The sequence below is a fragment of the Paralichthys olivaceus genome, chromosome 3 (genome assembly GCF_024713975.1).
Source record: "Paralichthys olivaceus isolate ysfri-2021 chromosome 3, ASM2471397v2, whole genome shotgun sequence".
NCBI lineage: Eukaryota > Metazoa > Chordata > Actinopteri > Pleuronectiformes > Paralichthyidae > Paralichthys > Paralichthys olivaceus.
The window spans coordinates 6,715,706-6,734,345 of record NC_091095.1 but is presented as its reverse complement, the minus strand read 5'-3'; the positions used below and the strand labels follow the sequence as shown (position 1 = coordinate 6,734,345).

General features: G+C 40.8%; 1 protein-coding gene across 3 annotated transcripts in view; it reads right to left on the bottom strand.

Annotated features, from left to right (window-relative positions):
• The window catches only part of hmcn1 (hemicentin 1), a 72,929-nt gene that overhangs the window by 47,941 nt on the left and 6,348 nt on the right, over window positions 1-18,640 (bottom strand). For all 3 annotated transcript variants that reach the window (XM_020098378.2, XM_069521685.1, XM_069521686.1), the window contains exons 2-9: window positions 10,027-10,097; window positions 7,638-7,796; window positions 7,421-7,543; window positions 6,853-7,024; window positions 6,008-6,114; window positions 1,521-1,641; window positions 1,114-1,377; window positions 875-1,019 (exon numbers count right to left, since the gene is read on the bottom strand). In XM_020098378.2, coding sequence (XP_019953937.2) covers window positions 875-1,019; window positions 1,114-1,377; window positions 1,521-1,641; window positions 6,008-6,114; window positions 6,853-7,024; window positions 7,421-7,543; window positions 7,638-7,796; window positions 10,027-10,097 — 1,162 coding nt within the window. The remainder of the gene's footprint in view (window positions 1-874; window positions 1,020-1,113; window positions 1,378-1,520; window positions 1,642-6,007; window positions 6,115-6,852; window positions 7,025-7,420; window positions 7,544-7,637; window positions 7,797-10,026; window positions 10,098-18,640) is intronic.

Genomic DNA, 18,640 nt, shown 5'->3' with positions numbered 1-18,640 from the left:
TGGGATGAAAAGAGTTACAGAAGAAAAGGAGAGAAAAGTGTATTTAATAACTTTTTCTTGTTATGCTATGCTATATGGTTTTACAGATTTGCATAAAATGTGAAAACCAAAATCATCAAACTTTGAGTGTCCAATATGTCTCCTGGCATAAAGAGGAGGGAGCAAACCAACCAACGTCATAACAGCATCTGTGGAGCTCATTAAGAGTTTGAACTTGACCGTGTGACGAAGCCTGGTACAGTAGAAGAAGAGCTGCCCAGAAAATTGCTGAATTCAGCTTTGACTGGTCACAAGTTGCTAAAATAATATATTGAAATGCTTAAAACACGGTTGTATGGAAATGACATATAGACTATTGCTAAATGCTGCAGGAATATACACTTTATAGCTTGTTTTTTTGCCAGGGTATTACCAGGGTTAGGTTGTTCCTTCCTTTTCCTTGTGTTCTCCCTCTGTGGGCTGTCTGTCCCTAGTTTGTCTCGTGTGTGTGTGTGTGTGTGTGGCTGCCTCGTTCATCCACTGCCAGCTCATCTGCACAGCTGAGGCTCATCATCTCATCAACTCCACAACCTGCCAACTGCCTCGTTTTACTCTCGTCTGGTTCCCTGTGGTTTGTCCTGCTCCATGCGTATTCTCTGTCCTTCTCAACTCTTACCATCCCAGCCCAGATCTGCCAGTCATCCTGATTCCCCTCCATCGAACTCATTACTCAGTCCGTAGCTCAGATCCCAGCCTCTGCCCCCTCATCTGGAACTATTTCCATATCTGAAGTAAATTGCCCTTTAAACTTTCCCCTGCCTGATAAAGAACCAACTATAACATATATTTGACTTTTGGAACTTTTGGGACTCATTTACTTTACAACCGCACTCACCTGAGAAGTTGGTCCGTCCCAAGTCGTCTTCCATCCCGACTAAAGCGCAGAGTGAAGGGGATCAGACTCTCTACCTGGCAGTTAACAGCCCCTCTCTGGAGGTAGTAGCCATGAGTGGTGACTGGCATCAGCACCTTTGGGGAACCTAAAAGAGAAATAATCACTAAGGCAGTTAATAAAAGTAGGCATTTCCTTACGTCTTCATTTTAGTGGGGTTGATATGGATCACCATCACTGACCAGGTATAATACTGGAGAAAGAAACACTGGAGACTCTTTGGAACAGGTAACCATCCCGGTCGTATCCAGTCACCCGCAGGAAGAAGGCCTCGTTGGGTGGAACAAACTCTGTGATGTTCCAGAGGCCGTGCGGCTTGCGTTCAGGGTAGTAGCGGATCGGCAATGTTTTAATGACTTCACCAGTGATTGACAGGAGCTCCAGCCTGTCAGCCCGAGCAGGAGGGGACAGGCCAGTCGTGTTCAGCAAGATGTGGGTGGAAATACCTGGAAAATCCATATTAAACTCAACATACTGTATTCTTTACCTCTCCAAAGCAACAAGACAAAAGTGAAGACAACAGGTGAAGGAGAAAACAGCTGTGGTGTCCTTCTCTTTTTTATGATTTGGAAATGGTGACCTCACTGACCTTGAACTGGCCGACTAGAGGTCTTTTTGAAGTCCAGGGTGGGCTTTCTGGAAAACCCTGCTCTGAAGTCAATGGTGCTGAGACCTGAGATACGGACAGAGTGTCTTCCTTCACTGGAGGTCTGTACCAAAAAAAAGGGGAGAGTTACATTAATACTTTTTCAGGACTTATATTGTGTCAGTTATTGTATTGTATTATAGTACAGTGGTTTAAACTAAATCATTGATTTTAAAGATTCAAGATCTTTATGGTCGTCATACTCAGGCACAATGAAATTGTAAATCATCAGTTTTGCTATAAGATAAGAGATAAGACAAACTTTATTGATCCCATACCACACAAATTCACTTGTACAGCAGCAAATAGTCAAAATAGAAATTAAATAAAAGAAAAGAGAGAATATGTATTATACACGTATGCTAAGCTAAGCTAAACTATGCTATGATATAGTATGGTATATAAGTATATAAACAGCTAAAATTCCCAATAACTGTAATACATATGGAGCGATATAATTGTCATATGTTAAACAAGTACAAATACAAGTCATTTGCAAATGTGAGTCATAATATGGAGTGGGAAATCCATTAAGTTCCCTTATAATAATATTCATTATTTTTATTTCAAGTTGATTTTGCCAAAAAACTTGGCCTGGCGCTCAGACAAAAGAAGCATCTACGCTCTGAGTGCTTTAAACAACAGACACACCATTGAGACTAACAGCCTTTGTGTGCGTGCTCCGACCAGCCACACATGTACAGACAAGCCAACTGACTGACAAGTATCTTACACCCGAGCTTATAAAACAACCTAGATTCCGAGATGACCCGCTCAGTCTGACATTCATACTTTAATTTAACAAACACGACCACTATAATCAGAGATTGGCTAATGGCTTGTGCGCTCTTCACCATGCAGGGCTCTTTTGAAGCTTTTCACAAATAGAGACAGAGTAATTACAGTGAAGTATAGGTTGGTGAGAGGTGGAAACTCCTCACCTTAGGTTGCACGTCTTGGAGGTGTGACAGACACTGACTCACAACACACATCGAGACATGCAAACCCAAACTGTCATTTGCAATTGTGTGAAATGAAAGAAAATGTGCAGATTTATCGTATTTCAAGACGACTGTGTTTTACCCAACATTAAATTTAATTCCCTGAAGAGAAAAACAAAACAACCAAGACAGTGAAGTGCATTCAGGCAGACAGATAATAGTTCAGCTTGATGTGAAATTGAGTTAACACCAGGACAAAGGGGATCTTGCACAACCTTAAATGCTAATGCCTGCCGTCATGAAACACAATACATGCTGTGGCCATCAAACCTGCACTAATGGCTGCTATAGGATTATCCCGGGTCTTTAGTTAGTTGTAAATGAGGCCATAATTAGGGGAGAGGTCCTTTAAAGGTCATGCTTTTACCAAAAAAAGAACAGTCCCTGTCATTAAGGCACTCATTTCCCCTTTTCACACCCATCCAGACAGAGTGAACTGCCCAGGTCCTGGTAACACCCTAAGCTCAACTGATCAGACCTTGGGTGGCTGTGGTCAGATTCTTAAACTGCATTCAGACATGCACTGAAGTCAGGACATTATCCTATGGATACTGTATGTCCAGAAAATACACAGTGATAAAAAGAATACAAATATCTCAGGATGAAAAAGAGGAGCCACACATGTAGAAGACGCAGATCAGGATGTCAACCTCAAAAGACGATGAGATTTGGCAACGTCGGTTTTTATCTGCTGCAAACAAAAACACCTGATTTCTGCAGCAGAATTTATATGTCATGTCCTGCCTCTTGCACACTTTACCCAGGGGAGACCCCTCTCCTGAATTTTCTGACATTTTCTTGTTTTTGGGAACGTGTCTGACCCCGGGACAATCTCCAGCTACGATCTTCATATGTGAAAGACAATGGCTGGACCCAATTTTCCAGACATTTTCTGACTCCTTTCTCTTTGCTAGTGGAGTGTTTGTCTTTCTGTTTTGTTTCCCCCGGTGCATCATGTTCGTCGTCAAACAAATGTGCACCTTCACCCAGGTGCCAATCAGAGCCGATTAAAACCTGTTTCTACTGCAGTCATTTGATGGGAGTAAAGTCTGATTGACTTCATTCCCATTGCAGACCAAAGCCAGATGTTAGCGGGTGTTCTTTGACCAGTGGAAACTCAAAACACTGAATATAGCATCTAACAATGCCTGGATGCAAAATAGGATCATCGTTATAGCATGAAATTAGAACAGAGGGAGGGTGACGTAGCAAGAACTCACAGGCAAAACTGAAGAAGGTGATAGTGCAGTGAACCCACGTTCTACATCACCACAATATCTAATTAAAGGCAGATTAAAAAGGATTAAATTCCTTTTCACGCACTATCTGCGGCCTGGGTTTTACACAAGGCTGTCACGGGCCATTAGTGTTACTGAAACCTAGCATGGCAGAACAAGCAAACTCCCACTGAAAGTATTTATCCACATTTCTTTGGTTGTCCTGGGGAACACAGCTACACTATTTTTAGTTCGACAGCCAGATAATGTTGTGTACTGTGGAGGGGGGCGGAAGATGGAAAAGGCAGCGTCCAAGAGGAGAGATGGGAAAAACAAGATGTGGTGGGCCAGAGAGAGAGAGAGAGTGAAGAGCAAATCCCAATGTACTTCTCTGTGGAAGAGAATGTGAGGAGTAAACGTGTTGAGAGGAAGATGTACGAGGGAAGAAGATACTGTTAGTGACAGAGAGAGATTAAAGAAGACAGAGAAAGAGAGAGAGAGGCAGACACAGGACAGAAATAAGAACACAGGATGCAATATCTGTTTTTTATGTCTGTTTAATATTCTTTTCCATGAGAAAAAGTCACCACACTGGATGAAGACAGAAAGCACAGATGTCAGTCAGAGCTTGCTGATGTGGTCTTTAAGCAGATTTTAAACAGAAACCTCAGGGATTCAGGAGCATCGTTTAATCCAGGTAGAAAACAAAGCAATGAAATAAACAATCCATTGTTTTTACAAAATAACCAATGCAGAAAAGATATATATATATTTATTGTTTATTTTTGATTTATGGTTATTACCTCTGCCAATTAGGTTATTCACTCATCTGTGTTTGTTTGGTTGTTAGTAACCAGGATTGCGCAAAAACTATTTAATTCCATGAAATTTTGTGGAGGGGTGAGACATCCCCCAAAGAGGAACCCATTTCATTTTCAAGTTGTGAGATAGAGTGTTTTTCAACATGTTTCTTTATTTTTTAAGGAATAATTCATGGATCTTAATAAAACAAAAAAACATCAGGCATATTCAGGGGCCTGATATTTATGTGTGTGCAATTTGGTGCAAGTGATTTTATTCATTAAGTCTGGGTTTCTGTGATCAGAGAAAAGGCTCCTTATTCTGATTGTTAAGTGACAGAACCTAGCATGAGTTTAACATGGGTGCCCACAAACAAAAATGTATTACTTTGACTTTACTTTACTTTTCACACCCATGTTATAAAAAACAAAACCATGTGGACTTAAATGGAAAACTGTATCTACATGTAAATGCATAAATGCAATGTTACACTATGTTCCCACAGAACAGCCCATAATGTCATAAGTGCTTTGTGAAAAGGGTTTGGAAAGGCATGAAAAGGCAAGATAAGAAAAAGAAAGGAGACACACTAGTATGTTGTATGCTGGGAACTTGCAAGTGATTAAAACCAAATGTTAAATGTAAAAGAGCTTCTGGTGTAAAGAAGTTCCACAGCAAATAATGGGAAACAACTATACTGCAAATATCTCAGCATACATGCATCCTCTCAGATGACACAGATTTTCATCCAGTCTGCAGCACTGTAAATCACAAGAGCGCTAACACAAAACACAGCTCTGTGGAAATGAGGGAAAGTGTCCCAGCAGGGGTCTGCAGAGAACACAGGGGTCAGTGAGGCCCCCACAACAAATCACTCAGGTAAAAATGCTTGTCATTTCCCAACATCTGGAATAGACAGTGTGAGCAGTGAAATGTGTGACCTTTTATGCATTACATCAGCAGCGGGGTGCTAACAGTTTCAACTCCCCAACAGGAGCACAACAACGAGGGTGCCCAAACAGAAATGGGCCGTGTTGACAGTAGTGGCCTTGGATTTTCTCCAACAGACCAGGACGGTCTTAAAATCATGTCATGCTCAAGTGTGTCTTTGTGATCCTGTTTTCTGTTTGCTGGGAGATGCTTTCACCAGACAACATTTACGTTTAATTTGATTCTGTATCACTGTATTTGAACACGCTGATATAGCACTGCAGTAATTCGACTAAAGAGCCTTCCTAAGGGCCACAGCTTCCTCCTGGGGTGAGAGTTGTGACCTCCTTTCAAGGTTATAGGCTACTACTGAACTATTTGCAGTGAAAAAAAAAATGTAAAGGTTAGCTTCAGTTCTGGGTTTTGTTAGAGGAAGTCTGCCACTTTACACACATTTCCAGGTAGAGAATGAATTGTTTACCTTGATGGACCACATCCCCGGCTGCGGGTCCTTGATGTTGACAACTCTGGCAGAGTTGGGGATGTGCAGGAGCTCGATCAGGCCGTCACTCTTCCCCACAATATTCCCTGGAGGCCAAGCATGAACATCGATACAATCATTCACCTTTAACCCATGCAATCAAATTCTTATGGCCCTATGGCTACGGGTTTCATATTCAATTTTGCTGTAAATTGTTTTAGCATTAGCCAGCATACTGTAAGTGAATGAACATGTGCTGAACATGTGGACCCCAGATGATGCTGGAATAAATCCCATGGTTCTGTTTTTGTTTTACCTACTTTACCTCTGTGTCCATACACTGCGGCTTCTACAGTTAGCTTTGTTTCCTAAGAACTATTTCAAAACAGTTGTCTCCTCTTTTTCAAAATATTTCAATATGATCTTCCCATATGACCTTAAAATCCCAACCAGTGTCTAAAAGGTTTCTGCTTTTTCATTTGAAGAGACTGTAAATTCAATGCTCTAGACGAAAAAAAACACTGCAGCTGCACTGGACTTACAGGGAAAACATCAGAGATTTAAAGAGTAAAGTCATAATATAATGAAAATAAACTATCTGAATATTACGACTTCTTCTAAATAAAATGATGACTTTAATGTCGTAATATTATGACTTTTTGAAAGAAAACACGATTAAAATAATTTTCATACTCATCAAACTAATCAGTTCCCCCTTGTGTCCTGCATGGACACTAATCTGTGCAAGTATGCTAATAAATGTCTCAAACAAAAATAGATACATCTTTAGATTTCAAACTACATAGATATACATATACATGATATATACACACAACATATCTTACCCTCTGGGTTTTTAATTTCGATGTCAGGTGCAGGGCCACTGAGGGCCACCGTGATTTGCTTGAGGCTGGGGTCAAAGGGCATCTGCCACGTGTTGCTGACCCCACTGAAGTGATCAGTGGATAACAGGTGGACTTTAGACGACTGCACGGCCTCCTCCACCCATTTAAGGATCTACAGACATCGATCAAAAATGTCAAGAATGCAGGAAATATGCATCATTTATAACGTGCACACACACACTGCATACAAATGTATCCCCTCAACATGTGCAAAGCTTTCATCGAGAAATGTCCAACATTCCACCAGGGTCTTGCCCCTCTATTTCCTCCTTGTCCCCATGGAGAATCCCACCGCTACTGTGTGAGACCCAGAACCAGATGCTGTTCTACCCAGAACATGTGAAGGAGCCTTCAGCTGTGATGTGATTGTAATATGATACAGTGCATTCATCTCAAACCATCTCAGTGCAGAAATGGGCACAGAGAGAAAAATAAATGAATTTACAGATGAAGAAGAATTTGAACATTTAAAGTGCTGCTCCAAATTTCTTTTCGACTGTACTCTTACCTCATTGACTTGTTTCTTGTCCAGATGGAAGACCTGCCCAGAGCTGGTGGAGGCGATCTCCTCATAAGCCTTGTAGCCGATGTGACTCCTATCATCACAGTCCCCCGTCAGCACAAACACCACCTACACACATTCATGCGCACATATAAAAATGTGATCTCTGTACCTTTAAATCTGTACATAAACAGTGATAATGTATTTTTAAAAATCTTTAAACCTGAGACTGTTTCTGCTGAATGAGCTGCAGGACTTCATGGGTCAGTTTGTAATCTTTAGAACGGGCATCTGTGAAGACGTAAATGTAGGACCCCGGCAAGGAGATCTCCAAAGCGATCTTGATGGCACCGATACTCATCTCCGGACAGTCCCCACCTCCCTGAGAAAGAGAAGGGTATCGTCAGCATATGTGCTAATATACATGTGTGCAGAAGAGTTTATAAGGCATTTAACAGTTTTCTGATTTATTCGGCAAACATGTTGGTGATGATTAAAGTCTTTAATAGACTGAATTTAACAATGAAGTGCCCATGAGCACTTATATAAATCAAATATTACAAAAGCTGTGAGGCAGCTGACTGTTGACATCAAATGGACTTAAAAGTAGAAAAAACATATATTCTGGATTTCAAACAAGAGCAATTGGAGCAGGTTTTTCTTTTTCTCATCAACTCTCTGTCTGACTAATTGGGTCAGAAGGAAATGTTTTCTATGGCATTCCAATAGGCACGTATCTGTCTATCTGGGTTCAGCAGCCATCTTTGATACATCATCTCCAAAGAGTAACATCTGGAATGTGGTGACCCATTATTTTAGGCCAGGGGGGGGCAGAGGGTGAAGAGACAGAGGTTCTCTATTTCTTCTGAAACCCAACATCTCCCGTCCGGCCAAAAAATCAACTCCTCCATTCAACCTTTGCCCTCCAGCAATAAACCTGATAACCTCCGCTCTGTACTTGTGCTCTTGTGACTTAAAAATAACATCTCCTTCCTTTAAGGTTGTTTACATATGACATTCCATCACTAGATGTTGCACTAGAGCGTCTTGGACCAAAACAAATACTTCATCTGTCACACCTTCAGCCACACCTCCCTTTGTGTTCTCAGTGAGATATTGTCTGCACCCTCCATTGGTGCTGCGGAGCCTAGTGAAAATGCTTCAGTTAGTAAATGTGTTTTTGAAACGGCGCTCACTCTTAAAGCCCTGAGCCCAGCACACTCTCAGTGGGCCTGCATTGTGACAAGCAGCCAGTTGGAATGATTATGTCGTAATACTGATTGGATGAAAATTGGCGTGATCACCTGGGTGTCATGTTTATATTGCTGCCGGAGCAGGAGCCATCTTGCTTCATAATTCTTTGGGAGGTTCAATGGTTTCACAGAGAGGGAGTAACATGTATTACCGGAATACAGAGACCAGTGAAGCTCAGACACACAGAGGGATCGAGGCTTCATTTTCTGCTCAGGACGCCAATCTGTTTGCCATATCTAAAGTTAAAAAGCCCAAAGTCTGCTGTAAAGGGAAAAGAAATTCCCGAAACACCTCGTCAGTAGTCTGGCCAATACTTCAACATCATTGTACTGTTATATGACATCACATTGCCCACATTTGCATAATGCAATGCACACCCCCTAACAAAGCCAGGGGCCTTAAAGAGACAGGAGCTAAAACCAATCGTTCAGACAGAGGCTGAAAAGAGGAGCTGAAGCAATGGACAGTATATGTGTTCTGAACATTAGAGCATGTAATGAATATGAGCACAATATGTTGTATTTAAAATCTCATTTATAACCTTTAAAACATAACTTTTAATGAAAGAGGAAGAAATATGTCCATTCTAACGAGTATTTTTCCATGCACTTTGGCCAAAGCCTCTTCAGGAGATGTGCAGGTGAGGAGTTGAAGAAAAGCAGACTCATGAATGAAGCAGCAAGTGAGAGGAAGCTGGATGTCCTCCATGCAACACACAAGGCACACTCACACACCAGATAGAGAGGAGAACATGCCAAAGATGCACAGACACTTGCCAATGTCTTTCTTCACAAGACAAACTTCTGAGTGCTACTCAGCTCTGTCTCCCTGTCAACTCTAGATTTGAAGAGTACTGGTTTTGCAGTTTTTCTACTCGCTTGAGTTGTGGAAGAAAGCTCCATCTCAGAGTTCTCTCACTCTCATTACACAGACTTAGCAGTGCTCTGTTTAGCTGTCTGGCCATTGCGTGTTTTTGTTTATACGTCTGTTTGTAATGGGGCAGGAAGAAAAATAAACCTGAGATAGAGAAGAGATTTTCAGGATCCTCTTGCAAAGTCAACACATGACCAAGGCTTTGAATGGTAGACCTCCTAGCAGCATTATATAAAGAATGAAAAGCCACATCAGATGGGAGAACTGTTTTTTCTTGTAAAAGAAAGACAAATCTATTTATCTAGATTTCTTTCATCTTCTAATGGAGACTGAGTGATGAAGCTTCTTAATCAGCTCACAAACATTCCAACCAAGACGTCTGGCCCGACCAGAGTCTGCCTGCTTTTATTAAGGCCATATGACTCTCAGTGTCATGGTTACTCCGGCCGTTTTCTCAGTTCAATGAACATCATCTCTGAACCCACCTGAACGTACAGCTCCCTCAGCTCATACTGGAACTTCTTCGGGTCTGTTGTGATTGTTACCGGTCCAATCTCTGCAGAGAAACAACAGAAAAAAATGCTGCGTGATTAATATGGCCACAGGCTCAAGTCTGCATCTGATGAAGAACTGAGAGCATTCTTGTTTCCTTAAATTCTTCAGCTGAGACAAATATTAGCTTTGGCAAACGCACGCGGATGTCCAGATTAAAATGTCACAATATGAACCGCCAAGAAGAACGGCAGGAAAGGAGATATATTTTAACTAACAGAGAAAGGAAAGCATAAAGAAAGAAATGTGATAAAGATACACACAGACAGACAAGTGATGATGGAAAAACATAAAATAAATGACAGGGATGAATGGAAATATGTTCTCAAGACAGGTCAGGTTTGATGATGATGATGATTTCAAGGTCTGAACCTCTTCTATTCATTTGTGCTAGAAGATGCTTTTGTACCGATAAGAACACAGAGCTCTGGAAAAAAACAATTCCAGTGGTTTTAATGTACAAAAGCTGTTTCATCTACTTCACGAACACAAACATTACAATGACAGAGCAGACAAAGACTTCAACTGATGAGGAAACAAGAGAAAACATTTAGAGGTTTTAAATAGATCCTCACAGACTCTGTTACCATTTCAAAGTAAATAAATATTTCAAAATCTTTTTGATAATGTGTGGCTTTGTTCAAAGCTTTCGAGCCAACAATAAACAAAAACATGTTAACATTTGGAGCGAATTCCAATAACTCTAACGACATTTTGGTGAATTTCTCAAGAAATAGCACAGAGATCTTAGAGGACGGATGATGTGTGCAATTTGGTGCAGCTTGATTGAATTGAGGGTTTGGAGGTATCCGCTCTACTGACTGACATTCTTGTTGTGCATGCAGACAAATCTCTTTCATTTCAGTAACTTTGTTGTTGTGCTCAGGATTTGGCCCAAGTCAGGCCATCTTTCCCTGTGCTGTAAAAAAGGAAGTGTAGCACCATCTACCACAGAGTGACAACATGACCTGTGCTCTGTAGCTCTGCCAGTGCTGCTGGTCACCACCGTTTCTCAGCCTACTTTGTTCTATCCAGTAATGAGCTGTTAAGCCCCTTCTCGAGTCAAACTGTGTGACTTCAGCCACTGCAGCTGTGCTGTGGAATGAGCCTGATGAGGGGCTGCAAAAAGGCACACAACACACACACGCACACACACACACATACACACACACACACACACACACTGCAGATATGCACATGCAAGCAGATTGGAAAACAAGGCTTCCATTGTTGAGGAGAGGGCAATTACAAAGGATCCCTGACTTTTAGAAAAAAGTATAGCTTAAGATGAAGTCGAGAGGTCAAATCAGAAATGTACACGTTTGATTGATACTTGTTGCAGAGAACTTTCTCTTCTTCTGTATCGTGATTTTTGTAAAGTAAAACATCTGAGGTCGTAGATTGTAATGTAATTGAACACTGTTTGCGATGAGGAATCATACACATCTTCACTTCGATTCTTTGCAACCTTCTACATTCTTTCACTCCACTCACAAGCACTTTCAATTTCTATAATAAAACACACAAAGGAGAAAGATGTTTTTTTTCCAAATGACCCAGATTTTGGCATCCTTGCAAATCCTAAAGGTGGAGTGTCGGAACATTTGTGGCGATCAGTGGCGCTTTTCAAAACTAACATGGAAATGTGTCTGGCTGCTCTGAGCGGAACGTGGATCTCAGGCCAGAGTTTGCAGAGATGGAAAAGCTGACATCTCTTTCCTTATGGGACAAGTTCCCATGGCTGTTGTAAGTATTCTTTAGACTACTTTGGCTGTGGGGCTCCTGACCACAGCCACACTCTCTGCATGTCGCTTTGTCAAGTGTTTATTATCCCTTTTTAAAATCTGTGTTTTTTCACATTTAGAATTCTGAATGAGCTCATGTACACTGTTTCTATACCACTCTACCAGTCAAAAACAAACGTTCATGCCTGAGAGCGTCTCCTTCTTGTGCCTACTCCATGCTTTCAGGGGGCAGGTGCCTTGCCCAAGGGCACCTGATTAAAACTGGTAAAGAATAGACAATCTATTGATCCATCAACTGCTGCAAAAAACACTGGACAACATTCTTCTCATTCACTATTTCTAAAGTTACGATTTAAATTGTCAAGAACATCGGATGCTAACCCACATATTTTGTGTTCTGATTTGCACTCAGTAGAACGAATATTTCCACCAAGGTCCAACAGTCCCCTTATGATTTTTTCCTTAACATTCATGAATTATTCCCTGAGAAATCAAGTGTTTAAGAAAGCAGAATAAATTCCTGGATTGGTTCCTCTGATCTTCCTTAGGTCATACCTCACCCCTCCACTTAAATTTCATGGAAATCAGTTGAGTAGATTTTGCATAATCCTGCTAACTAATAAACAAGCACAGATGAAAACATACCTTCCTTGGCAGAGGTAAAAGAGAAATCTTAACGCAGTCCTCTTGATGCCATATGGGAAATAGCTTTCATGCTCTCTTGGTGATGACAAAAAGCCTAAGTGGCATGGAAAAGGCCAAGAGAATGAAGTCAGAGTGAAAGAATGCACCAAAGTCTGATAAAGGAAACAACAAAGAGAGAAAAAGGCCAAAGCAAACAAATCAAAATGAAGATCTGCATCTTGTTCCTGTTTTCTGAATCTGTTAGTGGTGCGAGTTGTTGACCCGAGTGGGCTGCGGGAGTAAACAATCTGAAACAAATGACTGCAGCCTCAACCTTGATATTCCCACAGCATTTGTCTCTAAAGCAGTCTGTAAGAGCATGCATCTGCGAATCACATGCAGGCTTAAACACTCACAGAAAGTCTAATGGGATGGAACAAACTGGGCAACTGTCCAGCGGCAAACTCAGTTTCACCTCCGCTGACATTCGTGCTTAAAGTAATTTGCGGGGAATCGCTCGTGCATTCACCGTGGAGCGAGTTTCGCTTTTTTTTACTCACAACATCAGCAGCGAGGAATTCCAAGGCCAACACGTTGATAAGTCACAGCCGTTAGTGTCTTCCAACCAAATAAATTCGGACTTTTTGGCGGCAGCAGATGGGAGTTTCACAGGCTGCTTACATGACGGACGACTGAGGAACATTGTCATTGTTGTACTCTGTGGTATGATCGCGATGAGATGTGGCAGTTTGGGAAAGTTTTGCTCTTTATGTGCTCTGTGCTCGATTCCTCTGCCTCAGTGGCAGCAGTTACATTCACCATCTGAAACATTTGCTTTCATTTTTTCATTCCTGAAGGCAAAGACCTGGATGTCCCTGACTCACCATTACCCTGGTTTATAAAAGCCTGATTACGGAGATACAGAAAGCCAGTGCTGTGACAATACAGACCAATAGTGCCCTGAGGATCCCATAAACTCAACCTTTTGTTCATCGATAGAGTAGCAACAAAGGCTTTTCTTCTTTGTCCTATTAACAAGCATTTATTTTGACTAACAAAAACACTGTAATCATCCATTGTGTGCTGTAAGTTAGTCCTTCACTTAGACAATAGTCAGGAAAAGAGGTTATGTGGTTTTTCTCCATTCAAAGAAAATGTCATCGGGTTACACAACGTGAAGCTGTTGCAGCACTTAACAGCAACAGAAGCTGTAAACACACACACACGCTGCTTTCTGTCATTCTGCTGACTCAGGGTGAAATCTGCCTGAATGCGAGCGGCTGTCATCCTGACCTTCAGCTTTGGGGCATAATTCACATAAATCACCCCCCCCCATGAAAAAACATATGTGAGGCAGCGCAGAGTGCAATTACCTGCAGCTTCTTCTTCATCTTCTTCTTCTGCTTCTTATTCTTTGTCGTCTTCTTCTTCTGCTTCTTCTTCTTCGTCTTCTTCTGCTTCTTCTTCATCTTTTTCTTCTTCTTCTTCTTCTTCTTCTTCTTCTTAAGTTATTATGTTATTAAGTGGTTAAGTGGTCTTCTGATGGAATATTTATTTTATTGTAAATTAAGTCTTTTATAGTGCATTTCGGGTGTAAGTGATATAGCCATGTTGTTATCACATAATGTGCTAATGTGTAAATCTTCGTGTCTTTTGTTGTTGTTGTTCAAAGCTGTGCATTTCACCTTGTTTCATTTATTGTGCTCCACTAATGCATATTTAATTTGTAGCAGAGTTCAATGTGTAGTAGTATGGATGGAGACAAGTATTGAAATGTAATATAGTAGAAGAGGAATTTGGGGGACAAGTACGACTTCAGACATGGACAGGAAATGGTTTACAAACAGTATTTCCATTTCCTTTCAGATATATTGTTAATAACAGACTGTGAGCAGAAAAAAAGATCATATTTTGTGTGGATGTTCCTTTTATAAGCAGCTCATTCTTTCACACATTCTTCTGGACTGAACTCAAAGCTTTCAAGTCTGCAGGCTGCACAATCCAGGCTCCTTCAACTTTTAAGTCCTCCCAACTTGCCCTCACTTTCTTTCATGCACTTGATCTCTGTCTCTGATCACAGTACCTCCAACTAAATATTTTTAATAACTCCTTCTTTTCTTCCATACCTGTCTCCCCCTGCATCTTTTGCCCTGCCTGACTTCACCCACTGCCACAGGTTTGCCTGGAGCGACAAGAGCTGATGACAACCTTGATTTTAAAACACCACAATCTGAGCTTGTGATGGAAACATCTCACCACAACCAGCGGGAAGAGACAGAGAGACCACCAGGCTCATGTTTCCCTTCATTTGATGCAACTGACGTGTCTCTGTCTCTGGATGATGGGACACACAACAACAGATCTCCATTGATGAGTTCAAATGATCACACACAGCCCTACACACACACACACACAAACGAAAATATATAGTGAGACCCAGCTGATGCACATCACACACCACACACAGCCGTGTAATCCCTCCCAGATGGATGGACTGATGGAGAGCCTGTTCCAGAGACGGATGACAGCTACGAACCGTCCACCAGCCATCGATCTGACTGGAAACTGGTGCCAGAGATACAACACAGAGATAGATGCAACCCGAGGTGAAGTCTTAATCAAGTCAGTGTGTGTGTGTGTGTGTGTGTGTGTGTGTGTGTGTGTGTGTGTGTGTGTGTGTGTGTGTGTGTGTGTGTGTGTGAGTGAGTGAGTGTGTGTTCATTTGTGTCTGTCATTTATAGGGACATGTGGTTCTCAGGTGTGTTCCTTCATGCAGCAAACAAATATGTATGTATATGTTCAAGTGTGTATACTTTTGCACATGGGTGTGTTGGAGCAAATGCTGCTGCGACCGACAGTAAATCATAGTTTTCACTGTCTTTTATGGTATGCCCCCCCCCCCATCTTTATTCAAGAGGGAGGTCTCTCAGTTTGAGAGACTAATTGTTCTGTTGTGCTGCTTTGATGAAAAATTTGATTACATATATAAATTGATTTTGGGCTTTATAAACAAAACTGTCTTGGTGACTTGGTTTCAAATGAGATCTATGTGTTTCTGTGGAGGAATTAAAACACAAATGTTACAAGGAGGAAGAGTGATACTTATTCAGACCCAGTCCGACCCCATCTTCATGGTTGACTTTTGACCGTTACGGTTTTTCAGCCATACTCTTGACCTCTATGATCTGGAAAGGCTCCGCCCAAGGTAAGCAATAGACAAATCCATCTGGAGTGCATTAGTTTTATAGTTTTTTTTTTTTTTTATAGGTATTTTTTCATTTTTCCAGATTTATTTGACTAAATATTTGTGTATGAGATCTATTAGTTTACTTCTAGTTTAGGCTCCCTCTCCTGCACAACTGAGGATTTTGACTTTTTAAAGGAACTTATGCAGCACCTTACCAAAGCAGATGTTAAACATAATAGAAATCCCCCAAAATATTGTCGCCAACTCTTTTCTGACTTTGGAAACTTTGAGGCATAAATTTGTAGATACATGGATGGGGTGGAAACATAACCTCCTTGGCAGAGGTAGAAATCATGCTTTCTCAGGTATTGTTGTTATTGTTCTGAATAACTTTAGTCAGTCAAAAACTGTAAAAAAAATACCAAAGTCTGGTTTATATTAAGTTCATCCCACAAAGTCCCTGATTATTTGCAAACACTATTTCAGTAGCTTGTGCCAGTGATTTCAAATGAGGTCTATAGCCAGTAGCATTGACCCAGATGTCTGAAAGCAAACTGTGAACACATAAAAACCTACTACATATGGAAGATGGAAAGGAGGGTGGGGGGAGAGGATGAAAAAGACAAAGCTGGGGCTTAGAGAGGAATCAGGTGGGGCAGACAAACAGGCAGCAAAACATACTGTAATGTGCTGTCTGTGAAGTTTCTGCATATGGTCTCCATTGTAAAAATAATGGCAAAAACCCTGAGACTTGGCAAGACTTAACCCTATGATTCAATCCTGGAAGATAATTAATTTATGAATAAATGTGGCTGTTTAATTGCGGAACTTGAATTAATATAGCTTGAACATTAAGTAGGAGACTTGAAAATAACCTCAGCATTACAAACACAAGACTGCACAGCTCATGGCTACGTGTTTTATGACTGATGGTGTAAACCCAGACTGCACAAAAGTGACTGGGTGGTGTTTTTTGGTTGTGTGGCTCCCTTGTTTTACTGAGGAAAATCTAATTGAAGCAGACAAAGAAAATCAGCAGATCGGCATTGTCGACCACACACAGACGCACACTCAGATGTCTGAGGCGGTGATTTTCAGCTAGCGTGCCACATCAACCAGGACCTCCATCAAATTTGCTCAGGTATGCTGTGATCATATCATGAGAATTATGAGAATAAACTACTTTAATGACAAAAAGTAATATTAACAGAATAAATAAACCTTGTTTTGAAAATATGCTGCAAGGAGAACTGGTTTTCACTCCTTCTGGATCCATAATCTTCAGTATGTTTCTTGAGAAACTGTGAAACCCCTCTCAAAAGCACACAGATGTAACCAACAACAGCCTCGCAGTTGACCACAACCAAACTAATTTCCTCCTCCACAAAATAGAGAGTTTCCTCAAAGTCTGTGTGGTTCTTTCCTCAGAATAGACAGTTTCTTGCACAATCTTTTCAATGTCCTGAATTCTATGGTAATGTGGAGCTGATGAGCCAAAAGATAGTATGTCAGTATATGTGAAACCTTTATACTGAGGTAGAACATTACTTAAGAATACTTAAATTATGACAGTTTCTCGTAATATTACATCTTTATTCTCAAGATGTCTAATTTTGTGGTCCAAATAGTTAAATGCTAAAAACGAATTTTAAAAAATATAGTTAAAAATAAATATATGGGTTAGCAGACTCTTCTGAGTTCCCAAACAGTTGACCATGAGCTCAGCATGTGCTCGTCATCAGTCTGACACGGAACAACAGGTTCATCAAAACAAGCTTAGGTTTCACTCTGAATGACATTTGAGGTGAATTAACATGTTGTGAATTATTTTGTAATGTTTGGGTGCTTTGTGCTGCATCTTTGACTTTTTGGACACAGAATCTGTGCTACGCTATAGCTTAATAAATGTTCAGAAACATTGATCTTAGGTGGTCTTCATGATACATGACTTCCCCCAAAACAGACCCCTCAGAGGCAGGGGGCAGAGGGCACTGGCGGCCCGACCTTTAACCTTGCAGCCAGTAATTCCCTTAACATTTGTCTGGTTTGGACACATTTGCCAAAGTTAAAAACCCATACATGCCTCAGTGTCAGTTAAAATCCTCAGATGCTTTGTTGTTCCATATCTACACTGATCCCACCCCTCTATCTTTATGGTCTTTCCTCTGATACAGACACACAGACGAGTCAACAGTTCAGGCATTCACAAATGCTTCATCGCTACACATCAGGTTTCTCTGGAGGTGGAGAAGGAAATGGGAAGAGATGTAGTGACAAGCCCCTTAATAAAATAATGTAACTGCAATAACATATGACACATTGTTTGCACAAACAGCATTTGCATTAATTTGGAATTGTGTATCTGGTGTTGTGTTTTTCAACTAAACGGTACATGAGCAGCTTTCACACAATTAAGAAGAAAAAAAAGCCTTGGAAGACAGAGCCAACATGAGGTCATGCCATACCAACATGGGCTTGTTCAACTTTGGCACCAGATCTCTGTGGAAATACATCAAATGCATTCCAAATGAGTCTTTCAGACTTTGGGTACAACAATGCATGAATGAATATGTGTTAAAAATCCTTAAAGAATATTTCCTGAATAATAATAATGTCTAGACATCATCTGTGGAGTGTATTTAGAATAAAAACATTAATTTGAGGAAAGTGTTGCAACAGTAAAACAGCTGAGGTGACTACTTACAATTTTGGGTAGTAAAGCATTAACATTGCTGACTGGCAAATACTAATATACAACATATATGTATGTCTGCAGCAGCTGGAAACTGTCCACTTGGGTTCTTGGTCAGTTTAAGGTTGAAAAGGTGATTTGAAATCTGAAATCTTTTTGTACAGGCATAAAAATAGGTCAGTGTGTTACTAGTGAATTTATTAGAAATTGCACTGAACACAGCAGACCGCAAGCACAGCATTTATAAGCTGCTCCCCACCAACAGAAAAAAAGGTCGACCAGTGGTAGTTGTTATTAAA